Source organism: Epinephelus fuscoguttatus, linkage group LG16 (genome assembly GCF_011397635.1).
Source record: "Epinephelus fuscoguttatus linkage group LG16, E.fuscoguttatus.final_Chr_v1".
Taxonomy (NCBI): domain Eukaryota; kingdom Metazoa; phylum Chordata; class Actinopteri; order Perciformes; family Serranidae; genus Epinephelus; species Epinephelus fuscoguttatus.
In genome coordinates this window covers 30,875,533-30,901,850 of record NC_064767.1, presented here as the reverse complement: position 1 = coordinate 30,901,850, position 26,318 = coordinate 30,875,533, and the positions used below count along the sequence as shown (strand labels likewise).

The following is a 26,318-nucleotide window of genomic DNA, read 5'->3' as shown; positions in this document are numbered from 1 at the left end:
ATTGAGGAGCCAATATTAAACTTTTTTTCTGCTGGGTAGAGTGCTGCATCAAATCATATATGAAGATGTAGCTGAATAGTAGTAAAAAGTAGAAAAAAATGGAAATACTAAAGGCCTACTTCAAAATTGTACTTAAGTACAGTACTGAGTAAATGTACTTAGTTACATTCCACCGCTGGTAAATGGACAACAGTAACATATGATGTTTACCAAAGCTAACAGCACACACAATAACTGGTCACTTATTATTGTATTGTGTGGTCATCCAGGTTCGAGAGATAAACCTGCAGAGGGTCCACCTATACTTCGACCCAAACCTTTGCCCAGAGAGTAAGTAGCACTTTTTTCATACAGTAACCTGTTTAAGCTTTAAAAAGGCAATAACTGATTGTTTGGGCATCTCTTTTTTTCTTTCAGGAGGTCACCAAAACCACCTTTAAGGCCGGTAAGGATGTCAAAGATTTGCAAAATTTAAGATTGACTTTGAATTATCAGACTTTTTTTTATTATACAGAAAATCATTAAATGTGATTTTGTTTGTTGTGTTTGTTTTTTGCAGAGACCAGATTTAAAATTTGACAGTAAGTGTTTACTTGTGTTTTATTCAGATACTACATGTGCACAACACTAGTCACACCAGGGTTTTTTATTAAACATTGTACACTCAGCCAGTTAGTGCCAGTCACTTCTGATTGAGATATTTTCCTGAATCACTATTTCACCTATATTGTTACCACCACACACATAGATGGATTACTGAATGGGCCCACCAGCCACAGGCCCAGGGTCCAAAAGTGTTGGGAGCCCCTCCCTGCAAAATGTCACTCAAATAACACCAACGAATAGGAAAGAGACTCAAAATGACCACAAAGAGATGCAAAGGAACTGAGGAGGCAAATCAACCACAAAGAGACCCAGAACGACACAAAAAAGACACAAAATTACCACAGAGAAACACAAAACCACAAAAAGATGCTAACAACCACAAAGTCTGTGTTTCTTGCTCCTATGTAAGAGGGATGGTGGGGCCTTTTGCTTATCTGTGCTCAGGGACCCAGTGTCTCATAATCTGCTTATGGCCGCACCTTTCATTTACTCAGTGGCTGTAATTACAAACATACACATGCTCCATATACAGCACATTGATGACTTACTGTATATTGAAGCCAAGTCATTAAAGATTTTCCACATTAAACCTATTCAAGTTAAAGCTGGCGGTTACACATGCACACTATGAGCATTGAAACAACTAAAAAACCTATTTACATGTTTCATTTGTGGAATGTGTCTTCAATTTCTACTCATTACTAAACAGCAAACATAGCCTCGTTACCATATGTCTGGATTTCCACAGGCCACACACTGCCTGTGATGCAAATGGACCAGAAGCCTCAATCGAAAGCTTTTTCACTGGACTTCAAACGACCAAAGTAAGAAATGCAACATAGACGTTTACGCGATGCATTTTATGTCCACTGAGCATACGCATTTTTAATGCTCCTCAACTGAGGAAAATTGCCTTTAATCACAGCTTGGTGCTGTGTGTTTACTGTGGTCTGCTCTGTTTGTGGTCTCTCTTGCAGAATTCCTCTTTCACAGCTGACCTCCCACAGTAAGTACGGCTCCTGCTTGAGTCTCACAACAACTATATGCACAGTGAAAGAAATTCAGAAACAATTACATTTCTGCATATCACACATTATTATAATGTTGTTGTCTGTTGTCCCAGAACCTGCTGACAGAGGAAGTGTGTCTGCTGAAAATGACTCAATAGACCAAGACAAGGTGTGCACTTACATCATATTGGAAAGATGAACCTTTTTACACAGCGTCTTCAGTGATAGTTTAACATTTTATCCTCCATCTACTTTCTTTCAGGACGCAGATGTCTATAGGAAAACTTGGTATGCCAGCGAATGTGACCGCAAGACTGCTGACGATGTCTTGTGTCGCTCAAACAAAGTGAGGATCGCATTATTTGGGAGAGCACAGTCATCCAAATGAGTAGTATGTGCATTGTTTCCCATAACCTCCCCTATAGGTGGGTGTGACTGTGAGTGCTTTCTGTTTCAGGACGGGGCGTTCATGGTGAGGAAGAGCTCCGGTCAGGATGCACAGCAGCCCTACACATTAGTGGTGTTTTACAAGGGCAGAGTGTACAACATCCCAATCCGCTTCATACCAGCGACTCAGCAATATGCTCTGGGAAGAGAGAAGAGAGGAGAGGAGGTACTCTTTATTTTTCTCAGTCTGACTGTCACTGTGGCCCAGTTGTTGACGACAAAATGGAGTTTATAGGGATTAATCAATGTTTTGCACAATGTTAAAAAAAAAAAGAGTCTAATTATATGCAGGCTTTCTGTCGGAAAGGGATTTCTAGGATAAGGTTAGGGGTTGATTTAGAATGTATAGATTCTGTCAGACAGGACTTTCTGTCAGAAAGGACTTCTGCATCACACTGCACCAGAGCTCAGAGTTACTGCCTGGCCAACAAGCTTTTTTCACAGCAGACCAGAAGCGGAGCAGGGGTGGCATATAGGCCTAAGGCTTCTCAATGTTTTCTCAAAAGCCCTTAATATTTTAGGCTTTTAAAATACCATTAACTTTGTGTCATTCAGATAATAATATACGCTGATAGGGGTGTGCCATATTGTTCACGATAATACCGGTATAATTTTTAATATCCTCCTGAGACCTGAACTTTTGTTTCTCCTAGTTATTTGGGATCAATATAACCCAATAAATGTGAAAAAACTAAACATTGTCAATGATAATTAAGTCCCAGTACATGCCCTCAAACAAGATGATGATAAAGTCCCAGTGTCCTCTACACCGTGTTCCAAATTATTATGCAAATTGTATTTAAGTGTCATAAAGATTAATTTTTTTGTTTTTCAATTAAACTCATGGATGGTATTGTGTCTCAGGGCTCTTTGGATCACTGAAATCAATCTCAGACACCTGTGATAATTAGTTGGCCAGGTGAGCCCAATTAAAGGAAAAACTACTGAAGAAGGATGTTCCACATTATTAAGCAGACCACCATTTTCAAGCAATATGGGAAAGAAAAAGGATCTCTCTGCTGCTGAAAAGCGTGAAATAGTTGAATGCCTTGGACGAGGTATGAAAACCTTAGATATTTCACGAAAACTTAAGCGTGATCATCGTACTGTTAAGAGATTTGTGGCTGATTCAGAGCACACACGGGTTCGTGCAGATAAAGGCACAATGAGGAAGGTTTCTGCCAGACAAATACATTGGATTAAGAGAGCAGCTGCTAAAATGCAATTACAAAGCAGCAAACAGGTATTTGAAGCTGCTGGTGCCTCTGGAGTCCCGCGAACATCAAGGTGTAGGATCCTCCAGAGGCTTGCAGTTATGCATAAACCCTCTATTCTGCCACCCCTAACCAATGCTCACAAGCAGAAACGGCTGCAGTGGGCCCAGAAATACATGAAGACTAATTTTCAAACAGTCTTGTTCACTGATGAGTGCCGTGCAACCCTGGATGGTCCAGATGGATGGAGTAGTGGATGGTTGGTGGATGGCCACCATGTCCCAACAAGGCTGCGACGTCAGCAAGGAGGTGGCGGAGTCATGTTTTGGGCCGGAATCATGGGGAGAGAGCTGGTCGGCCCCTTTAGGGTCCCTGAAGGTGTGAAAATGACCTCTGCAAAATATGTGGAGTTTCTGACTGACCACTTTCTTCCATGGTACAAAAAGAAGAACCGTGCTTTCCGAAACAAAATCACCTTCATGCACGACAATGCACCATCTCATGCTGCAAGGAATACCTCTGCATCATTGGCTGCTATGGGCATAAAAGGAGAGAAACTCATGGTGTGGCCCCCATCCTCCCCTGACTTCAACCCTATTGAGAACCTTTGGAGCATCCTCAAGCACAAGATCTTTGAGGGTGGGAGGCAGTTCACATCCAAACAGCAGCTCTGGGAGGCTATTCTGACATCCTGCAAAGAAATTCAAGCAGAAACTCTCCAAAAACTCACAAGTTCAATGGATGCAAGAATTGTGAAGCTGCTATCAAATAAGGGGTCCTGTGTTAAAATGTAACTTGACCTATTAAGATGTTTTTGATTGAAATAGCTTTTGATTTCAGTAAATATGACCTCCTAATGCTGCATATTCAACAAATGACTATTTTCAGTTCTTTACAACCTAGAAAATGTCTTGAAACTCTGTTGTGCATAATAATTTGGAACAGTGCATTTTAAGTTTTTTATTTTTTTTTAAAAAATACTGTTTTCATTGGGAGGTTTGTTCAATAACATTTGAATTAAACTTTAACAGCTGATGACTTGAAAATTATGCTGACTGTCATTTGCATCAACTATTTAGGAAAATCAGAGAAAAATATAATTTGCATAATAATTTGGAACGCAGTGTAATGAATACTTCCTAATAGTCTTAGCCTGTTACTGTTGCTAAAATTGATCAAATTTGTTGCCATATTAAACTAGAAACATTAAACATAAACAAGTTTCAGCCATATATTTTGATCAGGTTCACTGTAGTGTTGGGTTCAGCTGCAAACTGACTGGCAGAGATGGCTGCCATCTTGTTTTTACAGATGACAAAAAAGTGACCATGAATGAGGACAACAGGTCTAACTTAAGTAGAATGAAGTATAAGGTCAAGTAAACCCAAACTGTGATGTCCTCATAGTAGGATGCAGGGTCTCAGGAGGACATGATGTGAAAAATTCACATCATGATACTCGCAGTATTCCCGCTTGTTGTCATATTGACGTCATACTGTTCCGCATGGCAACAACAAGCACGGCTGAAAGCAAATTTTTACCGATTCCAAAAAGAGGAGCAGCTTCAGCAGTGTGGAATAAACTGTGGGGTTGTTAGACCTGAGCGTCCTGAATGTTTTATGTTAAAAAAACAAAACAACTCAGTCATTTGGGATTTTGCTAAAAGATAAGAAAATCACCTGTTGATTTATAAATACAGACCCCAGGGTTCATTTTTTTGTATTTGGAAGCTGTTTAAAGGTGTCATTTCTGGTAAATTTTATTTTGTTGGGACTGATATTAGTGTAACCAGAATCTGAATCTCACTCGGAGTTATTGTTGTTGTTTACAAACTATAGAAATGAGAGCTCATTTTTGTTCAGTTTTTACTGAATATTTGAAGGTAAATTGTTAGGTTAACATGTAAAACGATATCACTTATTTTGTTTCAGTTCTATTTTCTTAAATTAATAATAAACATTTTTTTTTAGTAATTTGTAATGTTGCCAAGAATACCCTGAAATATCATATTATTTTAGGGCAGTGTCTCCCACCCCTATGCCCAGGTGGTTTATCCTAAACTATTCCCTAAAGAAACTGAATACATTTGAGTAAAAGTTATTCTGTTGTTCTATTATCTAAATCAGAGTATTGAAAATGATATTTACTTGACATTGTTGGGGATCCTTGATTTCCAATTAGAGCAGCCCAGATTATTATAAAATATGTGAAATCAAATGTACCAAATTTGTGAGCTTAACTTTATTTCTGTTAACTGTACTCCAGCAAAGGATAACAAAAGACGGTTTAAACATTAGTAATGCTGTTTACGCAAAGTCCTACCCTATCTATGTTATATAACTTAAAAATAGTAGGCTCTAACAATATTTGCTAGTCATTATGGACAGCTGTGGAGTCTTGTCATAACAGTCATTTTCATATCTACTATGACATGACATGGAGTTTTTACGGACGCTTATCGATCATACATTTTACGCTGAGATTTACCACACTCAAATTAAAAGATGGACAGTGAATAAAGTGCTCTATACAATAAATAGGGTTTGATATCAGACGCAGCTAATGAGCTGGTGTGCACAATGCCAAGACTATCATAAGATTATTCCACAAATGGTTTTGTAAATCAACTTTCAAGATAATTTAAAATGTTTAGAGCAAGATTAAGAAAATATTAAATTTTAACTCATTGACATGATTTGATGATGGGACTACTAAGATGGACATGTAAACTTCTGACACCAACTTCATCATCATCCTTCTCTTTTGCAGTATTTCAGCAGCGTCTCCCACATCATCGAGAACCACCAGAAGCATCCTCTGGTGTTGATCGACAGCCAGAGTAACACCAAGGATGCCACCAAACTGTGCTACCCTGCCAGGCCCTAGATGACCCTTGCTGGTGGCGAACAGCAGACTGAACTTGTGCATCCCAACCTGCTTGTGTTTACCGTCAGACTGTTGTTCACAGAACTCACTGTGCGACGCTTTTCTCCTCCTTCAGTGTTGATCTGTGGTCCTGTCAGCAGGATTGTATGCTGGACTTGTCTGCATTGCTGGCCATGCAGAGCCAAAATAGCACTGACTCAGATGACTTTTTAACTTGTGTTTTATTAAGATGTTTTTTTAATGCTCAGTCAGTAAACAGTGTGTTAAAATTAATGCAAGGAATGAGACGGTGAGGCTGTAGCTGAAGGACGCAGGTAGACAAAGAATTTGTTTATGACAGCAATACTTTGGGGAGCCAAAAATACAAAGTTTTTGTTTTGTTTTTTTAATAAAACTTTTTTTCTGGTGTTGTTATAACTCAGTTCACATCTTCAGTCATCACAAAATGCGAGCAGGGACTGACAGACTGGTTCATTTATTGTCTGGTCAACAAGTAATGCTATCATACTCATGCATAGGTGTTGCATAACAAGAATTCCTAGGCACTTTGTGAAAATTCTCAGGTAATATTTTACAGTACCTCTATCTGGACTATGTACACAATTATAAATCTTTTATCTAAATTGAAAAAAGTATATATACAGTGACTTACTGACACTGAAATGTGCACTCCAGAAACAGGGATACATGCACAATATCAGTACATATAGGACAAGTACATCTGTCCAATGCTTATAATCTAACAAACACACACACACAGTCACACACACTGTTCTCTTGCTGTGAATACTGAGGGATCATGGCTGCATAAGGAAATATTGAGCCACAGTAGGACACTGGTTGAGATTGTCGAAAGCTCAGGCCTGATAAGGTGAGGTAATGGGAAATATAAATCCTCCTTTCATAGTGCAATTAAAAGATAAGATTATCATTTCAAGTCAAAAGAGGAAACTTATTGAGAAAAAAAAAACACATGATCAAATCATCTAGGCCTCTTGAATCCAGATGTAAAGCTCCAGTGTGTAGGATTTAGTAGCATGTAGCAGTGAGGTTGCAGAACTAAAACTTCTCCCATGTGCCAAGCGTGTCAGAGAACTATGCTAGCCAACGCAAAAAACACAAACAGCCGCATCGAGAGCCAGTGTTGAGTTTGTCCACTCTTGGCTACTACAGAAACAATGTCGCGGACTCCACCATGTCTTAAGATGTAACCAGCTCATTCTAAGGTAACAAAAACACATTAATTCCTAGTTTCCGGTGATTATAAACTAATGAAAACATAGTTATGAATATTATATACCATATCTGCCAATAGATGCCTCTAAATCCTTCACACTGGACCTTTAAAAAAAACTTTGTTAGTATTTCATTGACATCACAAAACACAGGTTTACTTTTTTAAATTAATCGTGTCTTTAGGGTTATCTGCCTCCACTTAATTAATGCAAGAAAATATACCTCTTACAGATAATACTATTATTTAAACATAATTTGGAGTTTATACAAAAATTTTACAAATATACTGATTCTTCCAATGGCCCCCAAAAAGCATCAAGAAAAGCATATAAAGGCTAAACCTAAGAGTCATAAATAAATGATGAATAAAACAGCTTATTGTCTTCTCTCTCTTTTTTTTTTTTTTTTTTTTAAACACACAGTTTTGGTATATCTGAGTAACTTGTGGGTCTCTGCGTCCCATTCCATAAACATAAATATGATAGCTACCACACTGTAGAGCCTACCCGTACATAAACTGATTCATATAATTCAGATGGTATGGCAAATATACATATTACAGTGTTCTATAAAAGATTCCATATGACAGTGTACTTAAAAATCACCTTAAATAAAGCTATTGCGTAGACAAAGTACAAACAATACAAAGAACTAAATTATCAACACCACATCCTTGTGGCTTTACGAAGAATCACTAATGTACGAAGAGTTTGTATCAAGCTACTCCAACTGTGAGAGAGACAACAGGTAAATGTTCACCCTGAGAATGTGAACCCTCCAGGAGGCGTGAGAATGATTTGACTCTCCTCTAAACCAACCAAACAAAATTAAGACTTTAAAAAAGGAGGACTGAGGAGACTGGCTGTCACTGTTTCAATTATTGTTTTGTTTGTACTGAAAAGTCATGATTTTCCAGACTGCTTTTCATCCAGTGTGTGCGACATTAAGAGTTTTCACAGTTTGGCCCTTTCCACTCCATCAGGTGTCGCTGCCGATGGACCATCCACGTTTCCTCACTTGCAAAGGCCCTGCCGCAAAACCAGCAACGAAACTTCCTTGCGACATCCCCGCTGGGAGAGACCGCACCAACAACTTCATACTTTTTCCTGCTCAGCCTACGAAGTTTCAATTTCAACATAAATCTCTCCTGTACTGAGTTTTCAGCACAGCCTGGAGAATCAGGCTGGGCATCCGATGAGTCATTCGTCTCAGGGACCTTGCCGTCCATGGCTGAGAGAGCGTTCATAGTTCTTCGTGACAGTACGACCTTCTGCACCTCTCCTCTGTACCTGTTGATGACCTCCATGATCCTGGCGACCTCAGGGATGTCAGCATCTGGATGATTTAGCACCACAACAGGCTGGTCTCCCGCTGGACGCTTTACCAACTGAGATGGATTTATGGCTACTAATTTCAGGGTCCTCTCCAGGTTCTTTGGGAATGGCTGCCTCTGATGCACAGGGGCTGGTGAGGGATCCTGTAGGATGGCTTTTCCGGCAGGCAAGTTGGCGTTGCTGAGGAGATCTGGACAGGGGTCAGTGGGCACTTCTCTGTCTCTCACCACCTCAACACTCTGGTCACTGTGCTCTGAAATGAGAGCATTACCTGCAAGACAAAAGTTGAAAATACTCATTTCAAAACAGACAGGTGTGCTATTGCAAATGTATGTAAAGAAGATGCCACTGCATGTTAAAACCTTAGCCATTATGGCTATACAGGAACAGTAATTTGCCATCTTACCATGTGCTGTAATAACAGGTTGGGAAACAGGGGAAGACTTGGTGTAACTGCTATGGGGAGTCGCTCCATCAGCAGCTGAACTCATCTCATTGTCTGACACATGACACTCTGTGCCACTGCCTGATGTTCGGAGCTGTACCTTCTCAGGGCACATCTCTACTTCAGTCCTCACATCTGACTGGGCTGTCATATAAGCTGAACCGCTCTCGTCAACTTCTGCTTCCAAGAGCTGCAGTGACTTCTCTGTGTCATCCCGCATTTCTTGGTGCGTCAACAGCAAGCCTTCGAGCATGACAGGCATGTTTCTGTCCATATTTTTATACCCCACTGGCTTTGCAGCACAACTGGGGGTTAGCTCTTCTCCTGGCTTTGACTGCGGACTTGAAGCGATGGCTTCAGAGGGGTCGTCCAGATCAGTCTCAGAAGCTTTGGTCCATTTCTTCTGGTGTGCTTTTATTAGCAGCTTGTTTTGGAGAACCTGCACTGTCTCCTCTGTTGTCGTATGAGGGCTTGGCAGTCCATGATATTCATCCGTCAGACCACCTCCTGATGGAGACAAAGAGCTTTGAGACACCCACTGCTTCTCCTTCACTGGATTCTTCTTCAACACTATCTTTAAAGCCACACCTGATGCTCTTTTAGCCACCGTTCTAGATCTGGCCTTTCTTTTTCGTCTTCGTCTCTTCTTTTTTGGTGCAACTTTATGAATCTGCTCTTCGCTGTCATTTGTCAGCTTCAGCTCACTGGAGATATCAATCCCATCCTCACGCATAGGCTCCTCTGGTTTTTTATTATATTCCTTGATTTCCTGATCAATCTTTAACTCCTGATTCTCTCTGTTTTCCTGCATTTGAGTGCACTCAGATGGCTCACTGTGGACTGGCGTTGAGACAATGTTATTTAGTTTGGTTTCAGTCTGTGGACAAGGTGTATGATTGCTCAGATTTGACTGACATTCATTTTGGTCAACTACACAACGAACATCATCAGGAGTACTTTCAGGGGTTTCCTTGTCTGATGATGTCATCATTTTCAAGCTTTTGGCGTAAGTCGCACCGTTCTGAGCCACTGTTATCTTGTTCTTGACAGTCAGGACGGTGAGATCCGACGAGTTAGACACGATGCCATTCTCTGACCTCGGGTGAAGATTCATGTCTTGAGGGACATTTGACAAAACGGTTTTAAGAGCCTTGGTCCATTTCTGATTACCGTTTTCCCCGGCAACAGATTTCATCAAGAACTGTTGAGTCTCCTCTAGTGTTGTTTGTGGATCTGACAGATGGCAGTATTTATCCAGGAACTCTCTCCCTGGCAGGGAAAGACAGTCCTCTGTCAGCCAGCACATTTCCCTAACTGCACTTCTTGTTAATCTAGGCTTAATTTTTGGGACTGGGTCATTTTGTTTCATTGCTATGGAGCAAACCTCCTCTTTCTTCTTCTCCTTGCTCTGATTACCATTCTGGCAAAAATGGACAGCTCTGATGTGCTTAGTGAGTAACCATTTGTAAGAAGTTGCATAGTCACAGTGCTGACAACGTAAAGATCGAGTGGTTGTTTTAGGACCATACTTATTCTCACCCTTTACGTGCAGTGATAGATTATTACCTCCTTCCAGGCCCAAGAGCTGCAGTGACTTCTCAGTGTCATCTTGCATTTCTTGATGCGATGACGGCAAGCCTTCGAGCACGACAGGCGTGTTTCTGTCCATGTTTTTGGACCCCATTGGCTTTGCAGCACAACTGGGGGTTAGTTCTTCCCCTGGCTTTGACTGCGGACTGGAAGCAATGGCTTCAGAGGGGTCATCCAGATCAGTCTCGGAAGCTTTGGTCCATTTCTCCTCTTTCTTCTTCCTCTTGCTCTGATTACCATTCCGGCAAAAATGGATAGCTTTAACGTGCCTAGTGAGTAACCATTTGTGAGAAGTCGCGTAGTCACAGCGCTGACAACGTAAAGATCGAGTGGTTGTTTTGGGACCATACTTATTCTCGCCCTTTACGTGCAGTGATAGATCATTAGCTCCTTCCAGGCCCAAGAGCTGCAGTGACTTCTCTGTTCTCTGTTCTCTGCCCAAATCATGTGCATATGTGTGCTCTAAAAATAGTCTCACATCACCTGTGGAGAATTGCTGACACATGTCACATGCATATTTGCCATTTTGGCAGTGATACATAGTCAGGTGTCCACTGAATTCAGGCCATGTGCGCTGAACATTGTCATGACAAATGCTGCAACTAGAAAAAGTGTCTTTGTGGCTTAACAGATGAACCTGAAGGAAGGAGAACTCATGCGTACGGAAAGCACACAGATGACAGGAAAAAACTGGTGGGCTCCCTCTGTGCTTTTCCTCAAAGTGTTTCACTAAGTCTTTGGGAACATATTCCAAGTTGTCCCTGCATTGGGAGCATGTGAACCTGAGTGTATTGCCGCTGTCATTTGTCCTGTGCTGACCCTGCTGTGTTCCCTGTGGGGGCTTCTTTGATGAAGGCCACACTGTGCTTTGCTCCCACTCCTCTGCTATCTTCTTTGGTCCATGCTTATCTTCACTTTGCATAGTTGGAGGCTGAACGGCAGTCTTCCTGAGGTGGGGCCGTTTTTGCCAAACTGTATTCTTCTTGTTGACGCGCCGTTTATTATCTCCTCTGGAGGTAGCTGCGCAAATATCCACCGAATCCATGTTTTTTCAGGTCTCTGACAGAAAAAAAAACAAGAATCAGCGACAAAATAATGCAGCCTCAAGGCAAATGCAACAAATGGAGGGGTGCTGGTTCAACTGCATTTACGTTTGGCATAAATTTGATTTTAAAGAACAGCATGTTGTGTGTTTAGATTGCTGTTTCATTATTCACAGTAAAGCCATAAAAAGAGGCTGCTTTCACAGTCCTACTCTGCATGTTATTAATGTTGGTCCACCTGTTGCTGGCTATGGTTCAAAATGCCTGTGCATGGATATTTATTCATTTCACTCAAACCAGGTTTAAAACAACGACTTCAGATTGTTATCTGCTCCCCAGGTGCAGGAAACTGCACTTTAACTCACCTGCCCACACAATAGTTTTGAACTTGCTGAAAACACAGCTACACACGCTACGGTGGGAGGCGATATTAAAAACCTCCTAAAACCAACAAAGGTACAAATAAAAAGACAAGAAAGGCTTGAGGTAACACTTGTTTGTAGCAGATTAATCGGTGAATCGTGCGGCCATTGTGCAGTTTGAGTTGACCACAACAAAGTGATGAGACTGCCTTTGTAAGGAGCAACGACCGCCCTGGGAATTGCGAAGTTACGATAAAACTATCCCACCATGACACCGTTACAGCCTTTTACCTTTAGCATGAAAGCACATGTTGTTCTTTAACGTATGAGCTAACTGTTAAAACGTTTTCTGAAACAGCGTTTGTGTGATTTGAATTAACGTGACGCGACGAGAGCTTACAAAGACGAAATAACTTGAAGAATAAACAGCGTGGCAACAAAGTTACGCCACAACAGTTTTTCAACCATGCATCGAGTTAGTAGTGCAGATAAACCCGCCGGGTTGTGTAGATATACCATGAAGCTGTAGTTGTGTGTGTAGTTATCTCGGTTTTTACCTTTTCTTTTGTGGGGAGCTTGACAGCTCAGCGAGTGGCAGCCATGATGGTTCATACGGGGATTACAGCCTCTGAGCTGCTTTAGCTTTTAGCCTTGTGCCTCCGACAGAGAGAGCAGTCCGAGCTGTCCCGGGCCTACAGCTCTACACAAACACGGAGCTGTTTTAATGCAAACACTGCATTCATGTACAGATTTATTCACATGGGAATACTTCATGTGTGTCAGTGTAAAGTAACGAAACCCCCAAGCGGTATAAAATAACCAATCTAACATCCGCTGGTAGCTACATCCATCAAATATACTGTCTCAAGTTAAAATTGTATGGTGCATAAAGGAGAGTGAACGATGGTAAACTGTTGGACTGAAACATTAATATGTCATTGTCAAATACCACAGTAATACAGTGTACAAGCTGCCAGGCAAGTAGTTTGTGCCCCCTGCACTGTATCTGGCCCAGATAAGTGTGGACCACCGAATTACATGTTAAGCCTTCAGGGACTGTTCTTTACTTATCAGAGGAGAGGAGTGGCTGGGGTTGAAGTCTCTTTTTTTTTTTTTTTTTTTTACCCTTGCATGACCTTCCCTCCACCATAAATTAGTTGTTAGATTTTAAAAACGCACCTTTTGATGTTTGAAAGTTAAAAGTTAAATGTTGAAGACGAAATCCTGGAGTTGAACATAGCCTTGGTTTTTCACTCTTGTTATGCAAGCTGATGATTTTCATAAAATATCACTATTTTAAACTCAGATTTTTACTTCATTTTTTTCTGTTGCACATGGTGTGTCCAAGGATCATTTGAAACTTGAAAATCCAGTAATAATTTCTGTTTTTACAATTTCTGGCTATATTAAAAAATCTTAAGTAAAATAAATACAAAATACAACCTATAAATTTGTATGCCCCTCCCCTAAGCTAAAATAAAAAACACAAGTCCCACCCTGGTTCACAAAAAATTGACATACCCCCCCTCCATAAGTAATGAACAGTCCCTTAAAACATGCTGCAACATACATTTACCAGCCTCTGTACATAAAGCATTAAATTGGGCATTGGAGGTAAAAGGCTTCAGATTGAAAGAAAAAAATAACTAAAAACACATTTTGTACAATGTAAATAATCTATAAATGATCTATAATATCACATAATCAAACTTTGATACTGAACTCATGACAATAAATGTACAGAGAAAATCTGCAAGAGTTCAATGAGTTCAACAAGGGAGCATTAAGACTATAACATGAAACTGAACGATTTTTAAATGGAAACTGTTTATAAGAAAATACATAAACTCTTTTATGTGCCATGTTGTACTTCCCAGCATTCAGTCTCTCATAGCCAGACTTATCTCACGCTGTGCCAGTGCTGGAGATACAGTAGTAATGTAATGACCATTACTCAGGGAGTGTGGCTGCAGGTTACTCTTGCTTGAAACAGGGCAACCTTTGGGTCATCTCTGCAGTTCACAAATCACATTAACATACAATGACGGGCAACTCCACACAGTTCAATAACAGCCACAAAAATAGGCCACTAGCCTTGAGTTCAGTGAATGTGAGACACTTTGTTGCATCTAGATGATGTAATCTGTAGACTAATTTAATCCAGTGACCTTTTAGTGGTCTTTAGTAAATTTATAATCTATTTAATCTATAAATAAATAGATAGATAGATAGATAGATAGATAGATAGATAGAATACTGTAACAGTATCAGAATGCTCACAGAGAAATGCACACAGTCAACTGTGTCTTTAAACAATCTGTCAGGATTTCTATGAAGTTGTGATGTTACAATAGCCTACTGTATACCCTTAGAGTATTTCTAGAGCTTTACCATTCTGAGGGTGAATGTTCACGTATATTGTGTGCCACAAATCTCAATCTGAACGCCTGGGTTACCCACTACACAAGAGTGTTTGTGCATTTTCACATTGTTCTCAACAGTGCATTTCTTTCCCCTAAAAGCGGACAGAGAGTTGGCCCGGCTGGCTATAACTTGGATCCAAAGCCAGGGCTGATATCTCCAAATCACTTTACATCAACAAATTGGAGATCAGCATTTCTGGATATATATTGGCGCAACCAACTACACAGCAACTCTTCGGCTTATCTTAAACCAGTTTGTTTAAAGTAGACATTTGGAAACATGTTTCAACCTTCTCTGTGTACACTGATGCTGTCTGAGCAGAACGCCGGATTGTTTTCCCCAAAAGGCAGCATGGTGATGAGAGCCTACTCTGAATGACATACTGATGTTGCGATGTAGTATGTGGATGACATCAGACGATAGGAAGTAAACAAGCTGTTGCCTAGCAACGTATTTCCAGTGAATCTGTCTATAAAGATTGAAAATAACGCGAAAGTGCTGTTGCAGTTCCACCAGCTGCAATGACCGTGCAAAGACACCAAGAGCTCAGATGCTGAACACCCTGAAACACTCACCAAACAGAGAACACTGGGCTTTTTCAGTAGGGAGGATTCAAGACACAGGCACTAAAACAGCATTTCAAAGAGATGGTGAATACAGGTATATTCAGGCAGACAGTATGAGAACAATAATGTCTTTTTTGAACAGTAAAGCATGTAAACATGATCTAATAGAAACCCAAAGTACAGGTATGAACCTGAAACCTGCACCTGAAAGAGGTGATATAAGCATAAATACAGCACCTTTAAAATGTAACTCTGTGTACTTAAAAATGTGTCATCTTGTATTTACTGGCGTTATATGTGTTGGATCAACTTACTACTAATACTTTACAGCTTACAAACTCTAAGGCATCCTGCAACTTCTTGACTTTTATTGTGAAATTTGTCAGACATTACTATGGATATGCATTCCATCATTTCTGTGTGACTAATTAGTTTGTTATTAAATCTTATGTATATGAGTCTATATGGGGAGAGTGACCTTTGTGCTGTCAATGGCTTGGAACAGAGCCTTCCCAAAACTAAGATAAGGTAAAGATGAGCATTGGTGCTGACCAAGGAATGTCTGATGTACAGAAGAAGAAAAAAAAAATCAGTGGTTCAGATTTAGAAACCAGGTGAGTCATTCATGATCTTTGATGATGTAGACGGACCTAAAGATGATGCACACACTGCCGGTACTGATCCAGTGTTATATCAATAACTGACAGAGAGCTTACATCCTCTGCTTTGCTGTTTCTCTCAGTCTGCTCACAGAAAGAACAGCAGTGGGTTGTTCACATTCCTGTGCAGGTCAATGGCCATCAGCTGCCCTCCACCGAGGCACTGCATGACACCACGGGGATGAAAATCACAGAAAGGACTGACACCAGCTCCCTCCACCCAGGACACCATTTGCTTCCTCTGGGAGACATTTCCAGCCCCTTAAGAACAAGAGTACCCACCACCTCAATAGCCTTAACCACAGAGCAGTCAGCGTTACCAATGCTCTTAAGACTCACCCCCTGCATGCAGCCACAATATCTGGACTGCTGTTATATATTGTTAAAGCACAACATGGAAACACTTTGACGTCTGTGCACCAGTGCTCCCTGCAGAACAGAAGAATGTAAGCAGCTTCCAGCACAATACAGCTGCTAAAATTATAGTGAAATGTAACTAGCAGAAGACACAGTATTATAAGTATTTATGAAAGCTCTTTACAGGAGGAATTTTGTGACCAATCCACTGTTACAAGATGACTGGAAAATGGATATGACACAGCTGGATCATACTAGCTCCATGAATACACTTTCTTGGAAGCCACAGAGGAGTCGACACACTAGTTTTACCGTTTAGAATCATTTACAAAGCTCATTTCCTCCTAATGCTGCCAGATTAACAAAGTAGACATCCCTCTAGCGCAGTGCATTAGATGAGTTCCTTTGCTTTTGAAAGACAGGGAAGCCATTGTAACATTGATGTCGCTTTAACCTATTTGGGTCAAATTGAACTGTGCTGTGCTGCTGGGGCAGACTGACCCACTTTGAATTTGTACTACAAAAAATGACTCAATGAATTATTTTACCAACGTGAAACTTCACATGAATTGTGTCTTCTCTGGAGAGAACATGCACAGGAATACATTTAGTTACATACAAAATAGTACAGAAAAGGTAGTACACCTAAAATATTTATATTGTTATATATCTCATTTAGTTTAAATGAACAAGCAGGCTAGAGACAAAGGGTGTAAGTAATAGATTAAACCAGTCTGGTTATAGGAAATGCGCCAAAAAAAGGTAATTTCGCTTTTTGTAACCTTACCTTGATGTAACACTGTTCTCGCGGCTTTTTACCCATAAACATGCATGCTAATACATGTACACATGTATTTTCTTTGCCTTTTGTCAGATTTGCACCATATTTCATACATTTAACACAACACGTCACACATGGATTCACTTACTGTGGATTTCAGTTCCTCTCAAACTATTTTGCCACTTTGTACTTCATGACAGAGAGAGGGACAAAACAGATAAATCCCCACCAGCATCATCCAGCCTAAACCAGCATCATGATGAGCTGAGCTGAGGGATGCTCATGGTGCCTCGGGGCTAATGCAAAAGAGCAAGACAAATGGGATAGTGACAGGTGTTCTCTGAATGTTATGTACTGTAGTAAAATATCAGTTTAAAACAAATAGGATATCTACAGCCCAACACATGAAAACCATGTCTCAGTTTATTTTCAGGGTAACCACTATTTACAGCTTCATCAGGCCAAGGAGGAGGCATACAGAAGTGGGGGCAGACTCCTGTGCAACCAGGCCAGAAATACACAGACAAAGGAGATCAGAGAAGCAAAGAGGAGAAACTCTGAAAAGCTGAAACACAGGTTTTCAGCCCACGACCTTGCATCAGTGTGGAGGTGCCTGTAGGACATCACTCATTACAGGAAACCACCTCCACACTTAGTGAAGACCCATCAACTGGCCAGCAATCTGAATGTGCTTTACTGTAGCTTTGATAAACCCACTTTCACACCCCTCACCCTCTCTGACTCAGACCACGTCCACTCTAATACGCTTTCATTTTAAAACAATCTCTGTAAACACAAGAATTTCAGCACTGTTTCAGAAATAATCTCCATCCATATCAACACGCCTAATATTGCAAATCACATGACCATTCATATACACTGGGCATGCACATGCCAGTGTAAACAGGAAGTAGATTGTCTACTCCTTGGCTGGTTGCTTGGTTACAAAAAATACTACAAAGATGGCAAAAAGTAAGACCAGAGACTTCTTTGCTTGGACCGACAATGAGGTGGAACAGTTATTGAAAGTATGATGAGTGTAAGGTGGACAAGGCAGCGGAAAACAAATTGGGAGTCACTGCAGATCAAATATGGCAACACACTGAAATGGTACCAGGAGTATTATCCATCGCCGGAGGAAGGCATGACAATGGGAAAGGCGTAGCCACACAAGAAGGATCAAATCACAAGTTATGTAGACCTATCTAGAACAGTTTGGCTTGATAACTTGTAAATGATAATACCAAAGCAGGAAGCAAACATGGGTGTCTGTTGAGTTTTCAAACTCAATTGAGGTCGGCAGTGTTTTCAAAGTTCTCTGTTTTAGGGGTTCGGAAATGCCAGAGTAGTGTGGATGCCAGGTGTAAATGTAGAAATAGCTGTATGTTTTATAACAAATTTTTAGTGTGGATGTAGTCACACAATGAACCCCCCCCCCTGTCACCCACTTACCCCTCACTACTGACCCCCCACCTGCATTTATGATTTGTGAAGAGGAAGTGTGACTGACAGGAGATCAGAAGGGCTCCAGGCCCAGACGGTGTGTCTCCATTCTGCCTGAATGTCTGTGCTGACAAACTGGCCCTCATCTTCAAACAGTTTTTTTTACAGATTACTGAAGCTGTGTGAAGTTTTCTCCTGCTTCAACTGCTCCACTAGTATCCCCAAGAAACCCTCCAAACACAGGATAAAGTGACTACAAGCCCATCACCCTGATGTCTGTGGTCATGGCTCCTGTAAAAGACTGGTGTTGTCCCACCTGAGGGACATCACAGGACCCCTGCTTGCCCCCCTGCAGTTTGCCTATAGGGCAAACAGGTCAATGGATGCGGCAGTCAACATTGTACATCCTGCAACACCTTAGTCTCACCATGTAGACTTCAGCTCAACATGCAACACAATCAGCCCAGATGTTCTCTAGTCCACACTCACCCAGGTCACTGTGCCAGCCTCCACCTGTCAGTGGATCACTAACTTCCTTACAGATCGGAGGTAGCAGGTAAGGCTGGAAAAAAATCATTTCTAGCACCCAGACTATTGACACTGGTGTTCTCCAGGGATGTATGCTCTCCCCACTGCTTGTCTCCCTCCGCACCCACGATTGGACCTCAGGAGGCCCATCTGTTTAAACTCATGAAATCTGCAGATGACACAGAGGTCATCGGCCTGATCCGGGGCAGCTATGAGTCTGGACACAGACAGGAGGTTGAATAGCTAGCCCTCCGGTACTGTCAAACCAACATGGAGCTCATCACTTTAAAATCTGTGGAGATGACAGAGGAATTGGTGCCCCTAAAACCCACACTGAACAGCACTCTGTGATCCACAATCCCCCAAGACCTAAAGTGGATGTACAATAATGACACCACCAGGAAAAAGGCCCAGCAGAGGATGTACTTCCTGGCCAGCTCAGGAAGTTCAAGCTGCCTCAGTAGCGGCGGATACAATTCTGCCATTCCAGTCTGCACATCTGTGTGGTTTAAATTGGCTAGCAAACAGGGCAGGAACAGACAACAACAGGCACTCAGGTTTGCTGAAAAAATCTGTTCTTGTTCCCACCTCTTCCCTCTGATAGGCGCAACAGAGCACTGTATGCCAAAACCAAGAGGCAACCTCTGGGGCTGAAAAATGAAGCCAACACAAAGTGCCAAAAACTGCAGTCCTTGAACAGTCCAGAAGCCAGTCAATCCGCATAGACCCCCACGTTAAAATGCACAACTTTTTTATATGACTCACCTGTTTAAATTATATTAAAGCTTAAAGTTACGCATGATTAAGGGCAGGTCGCTTTGAGTGACAGGCTACCAATAGTGTCCTCAGCTTCTCAGTCAGATCCACCCCTTACTCCCCCACAGCCCCAGCCTGTCACCCACCGGTCATTTCTGGCGTCAACAAACAAGATGGTGGCAGCTGAAATGCCAAACTCAAGGTTTCAAAATGGTAGTCCACAAACCAATGGGTGACATCATGGTAACTACGTCTGTACAGTCTATGGCAAAAACAGCCAAACAGAGGAGCAGTTTCTTGCTACAGGCAATCACTATGATTACCATTTAATAGCAGTCCAAGGAATCAGAAACAGTCCCTGTGGAATAACCCTGAAACACCAAGCATCCACTTTACCAGTAAAGTATATACTTTTATAGTATAAACATTGTAAACACTGTAAATATATGTCAAGAACACTTATATTGTCATACCCACCTACCCCATGTATATAAACAACCTGTTGTATTTATCATTCCATATTTATTTCAGCACCCCCTGCACACAGAGTGAAGGTTGCCAGTGAAATGAAAAATAACTAAATAAATTCACCTTGAATGTTTTTCAGAAATAATCTTAATTTTTTATTGGCCAGATTTTCAATCACTATTAATGTTTCCCTCATCAGAGGTACGTGCATATTTCAGCTGTGGAAAACTGGATCCTCTCAACTTCCCTTTCACATGGATTGCCTGCATCAGGCCTGTGATTGGCTGCGTGAGTTACCGTACTAACTTTTAATTGGCTGCGTCCTGTGTGCGGTACCTGGGAATGGAGTGATGCTTTCAAGCGCTAATTGGGAAATTGAATGACTTCAGAAACTTTCTGGGAGAGAGTAGAAAATCGGACTTAATATTTCTGGTTAAAAATGAAATTGTACCAAAACTTAGAGGATTATTTCAACAATGAATAAACCATGTATGACGACGGTTGTACTAGAGCGGCATTCATAGAAATTAAACCCATTATAAGATGTAATAACAATGTAGCCTTGTAGCAAAAATGATGCATATTAGAACATGTTTTGTGTTGTTCACCCGCTTAACACCACTTTTTGGCTTTCTCCGCTTCATTTCCATGGATTGTCAACGCGCCCTCGACATAAAGCTGGCGTTTCCTGAAGCACGTGAAGGCAGCAGTGGTGTTTGCTGAACTCGTGCTGTGGCGAGCAGCCTCAGTGACTACAACAATGAGTTTGAGCAAGCAGGGCCGGCTAGTTTGAAGTTTACTTCAGTGAAATTGCCTGTAATATTCACTATATGTGCTAATTGGGTGAGTCTCCACTTTTCATACGCCAGCTTCAGTGGTTTTTATTTCCTAGTTTGGAAAAAGTCAATGAACGATAGGCGACTGATCACTGGGCCAACTCCTGATACGCTAACGCGAACAGTTATGTGGCGTTACAGGACACTTCAGCAAGTTAAGATAGTTTTTCTATGTGTAGATCATCCTCAGAACAAAGTCTTTCTCCGGATTGATTGACTTTCATATGATTTGCCTTTCACAGGGTTTCAAAGCACTGTGTTAAATGGAGCTAGAGGACCAATGGTGGAAAGGACAACTCGCTGCAGATATATACCAGGCGCTACGATACAAAGTGAGGGTGACACAATAAACTCAGTGATGGCTGCCATAATAGACAAAATGAAAGCACTAACCACTATTGGAGAGAAGTGTTTTTAACTTGTGTCATGCTTTATTTGCTTTTGCATATGTTGCATCACATCTTTTCTTTGTGTCACGCTGTTTTATGTAGTTATTATTATCTTTATGTAGATTTGCCACCCCCAGATGAATCTGTGTTCTTTGTAACATGAATGTCTCTGTTTTGGATTTTTTTAGGCAGATGCCAAATAAATCCATAAAATATCTGATGCATTGGTAGATTTTTTTTCCTTTTTTTTCTTTATTTGTTTTGTTTTGATAAAAGCATAACATAATCAAATATTCCTCGCAATATGTAACTAGAAAGTAAGAGAAAAATGTTGCAGTGTAAAATGAAAATTGCTGTCTGGTGGACAAAATTATGGAGACAGTTTTTGAATTACGCAAAGCAAAGCACATTTTGATAGCTCTACACTGTAGTGTCTTGTAACTTACCTGCCAATATATACCTGTCAATATGTCAAGTATGATGGATGTGCTCAGTATTCAAACAGAAAACCAAACTAAAATTTATTGACCGTCAAGTCTGACATGTTGACCAACAGGAGCTCAAGTTGCCTCCCTACAAAGGCCAGTCCCCTCAGCTCAACTTCAGACGGTACTTTGCAGACCTCATAGCCATTGTCAGCAACCGCTTCAAGCTGTGTCCTGCGGCCAGACACCTGGCAGTCTACCTGCTGGACCTCTTTATGGACCGTTATGATGTCACAGTGCAGCAGCTTCACATGATCTCACTCTCATGTCTTCTTTTGTCCAGTAAGTCTGTAGCTGACCCTCCACTCCAGCATGCGATTGCTCAGTCTCTGCATGGTGTGATGTTTTGTAACTTTTTTTCATTGCAGGTAAATTTGAGGAAAGGGAGGACCGGGTGCCTAAACTGGAGACCCTGAACAGCCTTGGCTGCATGAGCTCCATGAACCTGGTCCTGACCAAGCAGGGTTTACTTCACATGGAGCTGCTCCTGCTGGAAACTTTCCAGTGGAACCTGTACCTGCCTACTGCTGCTCATTTCATAGAGTACTACCTGTCCATTGCTGTCCACGAGGGAGACCTCCATGATGGCTGGCCCATGACCCTCCTGGAGAAGACCAAACTATACATGGCCAAGTATGCTGATTACTTCCTGGAGGTTTCCTTGCAAGGTAATTTTTATTCCATCCATAAGGTCTTACAAATGGCCCTCCTGTGTGTGTGATCAGAAGACAAACAGGGGATCTGGGGTCCTTAAGTTGGAGTTCAGTTTCCCTCAATTTAATTCAGAAGAAATTATGCAGATTTGAGAATGTATACAAATGGCATAGGTCTAACTATCACCACTCATACCTTCCTACATACTGTAAGGAAATCAAATGAGAGTTTAAAGGGTTTTTAAGGCTGGCAGGCAACCTGTGTGGAAAAACACAAATGTTCTAATGCTGTCTTTTTTGGCTGATTATTTTATGTATTAAAAAAATTACCTCCTTGGGTTATTCTTCACAGAATACAAGGGGAACAACAATGTCGACCCACAAAATGTGTCTTTTAGCTTTTTTCCTTATTTCATCCAGATGGTATGAGAAAATAAAGCTCTTGAGATAGTTTACAGTCTATAGTAATTAAATGTAACTCTGTTTTCCTGTGTCCATCCATCTGTGGTTAAAGAAATACTTCACCTGCAAAATGACCATTTGTTTATCAGTTACTCACCATGTGTTACCTTTTAATTTATAAAGAAAACCTTGTTTTTCTTGCATGCTCTGCAGTGAACGGAGAATCCAAAAAAGGTGACAATTTTTTATTAAGTTAAGTCAATGGGAACCATGTTTAACAACAGCAAAACTATATCAAAACATCTTTTTACAAGTTGTCAAGCAATTTGTGGAGTATAATCCAAGTCTCATTTATAAAATCTTATGTGCAAACACTTCAGTACAAACAGTCTCATGCACAGCCACGTAGCGGGCCTGGACACATGCGTTTGAACTCTGCACAAGCAGAGCTTATGCACATGTGCATGGTCAGGCGCACTCAAGGTGCATTACTCATAGGCAAAAGTGCGTTTAATCATAATGATTTAGAAAAATGCATGTGTTCCGAAAGTACTGAGCATATGACTTGATAAATGAGATTGTACTGCATGAGTTGTGTAAGAATTCATAAGATAATGTTTTGATATAGTTTTGCCTTTGTTAAATGCTGTCTCTGCTTGCTTAAATTCACAAAGAAGGTTTTTGGATTTTTCGTTAACCATGAAGGCTTGCTAGAAAAACAAAGCTTTCTATACAAAATCAACATAACAGGCGATGAATAACTGATATGCAAATGGTCATTTTGTAGGTGAAGTATCCTTCTAATATATTGTAATCAATATAAAAACTTGATTCACAATTTAAAACATTTAAATGTGTGACTTAAAGTCAGCTGAACCATAACAAATCATGTGAATTCCATAACAAAAGAAAATCTGAGCTGGCAATGGCTGCTACTCTGCTAAGCTAGTTAGCTTTAGCATATGTTTAGCTAGGTTTTTATTCTGTTTCATGACTGAATTTATGTGGTTGTGTGGGAAAACACACAGTTGTGAGAAGAATATTGTTTTGTGAAAAAGGATATTTTTTTATTTACAGGTAACAGCAAGGGAGAAATCAAGAAGTAAATGTAGTTGTAGTTTTAGCTTTAGCGAAGGCTAGCCATGTTCAGCTCACTAGCTAGCTTTCACTTGGTATAGCCCTCTTGTTTTAGCTGTTGTCGTCTGTCTGTCTATGGCAGGGAGACAATAGGTGCAACAGCCAGCTGATTTTATATGCATTTTTTCATGGAAATGTTAATGAAAAATAATATTTTATGTGGTAAAATTATTAAAATTATTAAAAACTTAGATTCGGGCCATAACTCTGTATCGACCAGTTCTGCAGTTTTTGCTCCATGTGATGATGGACTGCTGTTTTCTTTCTTCCCTCAGATCATGTGTTTTTGTGTTTTGCCCCCTCACTGGTGTCTGCTGCGTGTGTGGCCACCTCCCGCCTTGTCCTCCACCTGTCCCCTACATGGCCACCCCGACTGCAGCGCCTCACAGGCTACACATGGGAGAACCTAGTCCCATGTGCCGAGAAACTACTCATGTGTGTATTAGTCTGTTGCTGAGATGATATATACATGCACATGACCGCTAATGAAAATAACTGTAGTGACCAAGGACAATCTAACATACAGGAGTTGATCTTGATGCATTGATGAAGATGAATACTGACAACACACAGTGCATGCTGCTACATTACACAAGGACAATAGGATGTCACACACATTACAGATAGTAGATTACACATTTAATTCACACACTGAGCACATGTCACCTTACAGCACTGAATTTTTTCCACTAATCAGGGTGCAACTCTTTGTTTCTTTTTCTCCAGTGCACATGACAGTGACGTCAAAGAGGCCAACAAGCAGAAGTGCCAGAAGCCTGGCCAGCAGCAGCAGCAGCAGCAGCAGGGCCAGACGGTGTACCACAGTTCAGGTCAGACAGCCACTGTGGCCCAGTACCTGCACCGGCCCAGCGTGCAGTACCCCCAGCAGGTTCCGCAGCCGGGCCTGGCCCCTAACCACAGGCCTGCCTCCTACCTCAGCCACTCCACCGCCAGCCTGCAGGGTCCTAATGGCCCCCAGCATGGCAACACCCAGGCCATCACTGCCTCCCAGGATCCAAAGTCCAGCATTCCCAACAGGGCTTACCAAGTCAGCATGCACTACACCTGCGCTGCTCCATGCTTTGATAGATGATAGATTTTCAGATAGATGTAGTTATTTTTGAGGAAGAAGAGATAAGAGATGTGATCTATTTCTCTTGAACAAAACAGAATTCACCAAAGGAAAGAGTGTTTTTAATTTGAATAGACTTGATGAGATTGGTACAGCACTTTGAAAGACAAGGCGTACACAATGTGCAATATGCATACTTTGCTGTTATTTTCTGTGGAGAGCCTGCATTAGGATATTTGATTTGATTTGTTTTTTTGTTTTCTTTGAGATATCGGTTATGAATGTTGTTGTGAGGCTGCCAGAGGCAGAGTTTGCACCACTGTGCCGAATAGTGTTACTGTATAATTTAGCTGCAGACCAAAAGTCCTGTATTTATTTGAGCCAAATTACCTCAGAAGTATTGAATGTACAAATACCTCGTGCCTATAGCCTTTAAGTTAAGGGCATTTGCATAAAGGGACTTCCGTTGGTTTGTGGGTGAGATTATAGAGCCCTTTTTGTGTAGGTGTTCTGTACCTCGAACTTTTTTGTTTGTTGTTGTTTTGTTTTGATGTGTGTCACTTGTAAAACTAAGAAAAAAAGAAATACTCCTCAATTTATTTGCAGAGAAAATTGCAGCTCTTCTGCACATAGAGGATTTCAGTCAGTGCTGTGCACTTCTATGATGACATTTTTAAATAAAATACAAATCTGTGTAAGTTGAAATGAGATGTTCGCCCCGCTGATTTCTTTTATATTGCCTAAAAAGAATCTCTGGTTTAAAATGGAATCATGTAATTACATTGCACTAACAAAACTCAAAGACATGGGTAACTGAGGACGGCCTTGAGTCAGCAACTATTTTAAGTGTCCATGGGAGAAAAGTAGATGTGCTGCTGTAAACAAACAAATGTTTTAGGTGTCTCAAACATTCACTGCAGCTGAAACAGTTTTAAGAAGATTTTTGATTATTGTGGCCCAAAGGTGTGGAAGTTAGACGTTTTCTGTCATTTACAATGTTAGGGTTTTGGTCGATACCATGACAATGGTGTAAACTAAAGATGCACAATGAAAGATTTTCCTTAAAAACAATGTACAGACACGTACAGAAATAATCCCTCTCAATTATTACTTATGACTCACTAGATGTGTGTGGCGGTGTATTCATCTGCAAAGAGTCTGCCCTCTTATTTTCGGTGTTCAGTACATT

The 26,318-nt window shown here is 40.9% G+C and overlaps 3 protein-coding genes across 6 annotated transcripts in view; 2 read left to right on the top strand and 1 right to left on the bottom strand.

The window, feature by feature from the left end:
• The window catches only part of blnk (B cell linker), a 32,275-nt gene extending 25,695 nt beyond the window's left edge, over nt 1–6,580 (top strand). For all 4 annotated transcript variants that reach the window (XM_049600465.1, XM_049600467.1, XM_049600466.1 and 1 more), the window contains 9 exons: nt 270–330; nt 418–445; nt 560–581; nt 1,355–1,430; nt 1,584–1,612; nt 1,730–1,785; nt 1,879–1,962; nt 2,074–2,229; nt 6,047–6,580. In XM_049600465.1, the coding sequence (XP_049456422.1) occupies nt 270–330; nt 418–445; nt 560–581; nt 1,355–1,430; nt 1,584–1,612; nt 1,730–1,785; nt 1,879–1,962; nt 2,074–2,229; nt 6,047–6,163 (629 nt within the window). In that variant the 3' untranslated portion in view covers nt 6,164–6,580. The remainder of the gene's footprint in view (nt 1–269; nt 331–417; nt 446–559; nt 582–1,354; nt 1,431–1,583; nt 1,613–1,729; nt 1,786–1,878; nt 1,963–2,073; nt 2,230–6,046) is intronic.
• Nucleotides 6,581–7,850: 1,270 nt separating this feature from the next.
• LOC125903505 (uncharacterized) lies at nt 7,851–12,927 on the bottom strand. Its single transcript, XM_049600464.1, has 3 exons — nt 12,731–12,927; nt 9,140–11,827; nt 7,851–9,004 (listed from the first exon to the last, which is right to left on the bottom strand). The coding sequence occupies exons 2-3, from the start codon at nt 11,811–11,813 to the stop codon at nt 8,343–8,345; spliced, it is 3,336 nt and encodes a 1,111-aa protein (XP_049456421.1). The 5' UTR covers nt 11,814–11,827; nt 12,731–12,927; the 3' UTR covers nt 7,851–8,342.
• A 7,937-nt stretch (nt 12,928–20,864) lies between these two features.
• Nucleotides 20,865–25,790, top strand: ccnj (cyclin J). The gene is made up of 6 exons (XM_049600471.1): nt 20,865–20,998; nt 21,234–21,323; nt 21,937–22,147; nt 22,234–22,533; nt 24,333–24,492; nt 24,784–25,790. Exons 2-6 carry the CDS (start codon nt 21,255–21,257, stop codon nt 25,148–25,150), a joined length of 1,107 nt encoding a protein of 368 aa, XP_049456428.1. The 5' UTR covers nt 20,865–20,998; nt 21,234–21,254; the 3' UTR covers nt 25,151–25,790.
• The last annotated feature ends 528 nt before the right edge of the window (nt 25,791–26,318 follow it).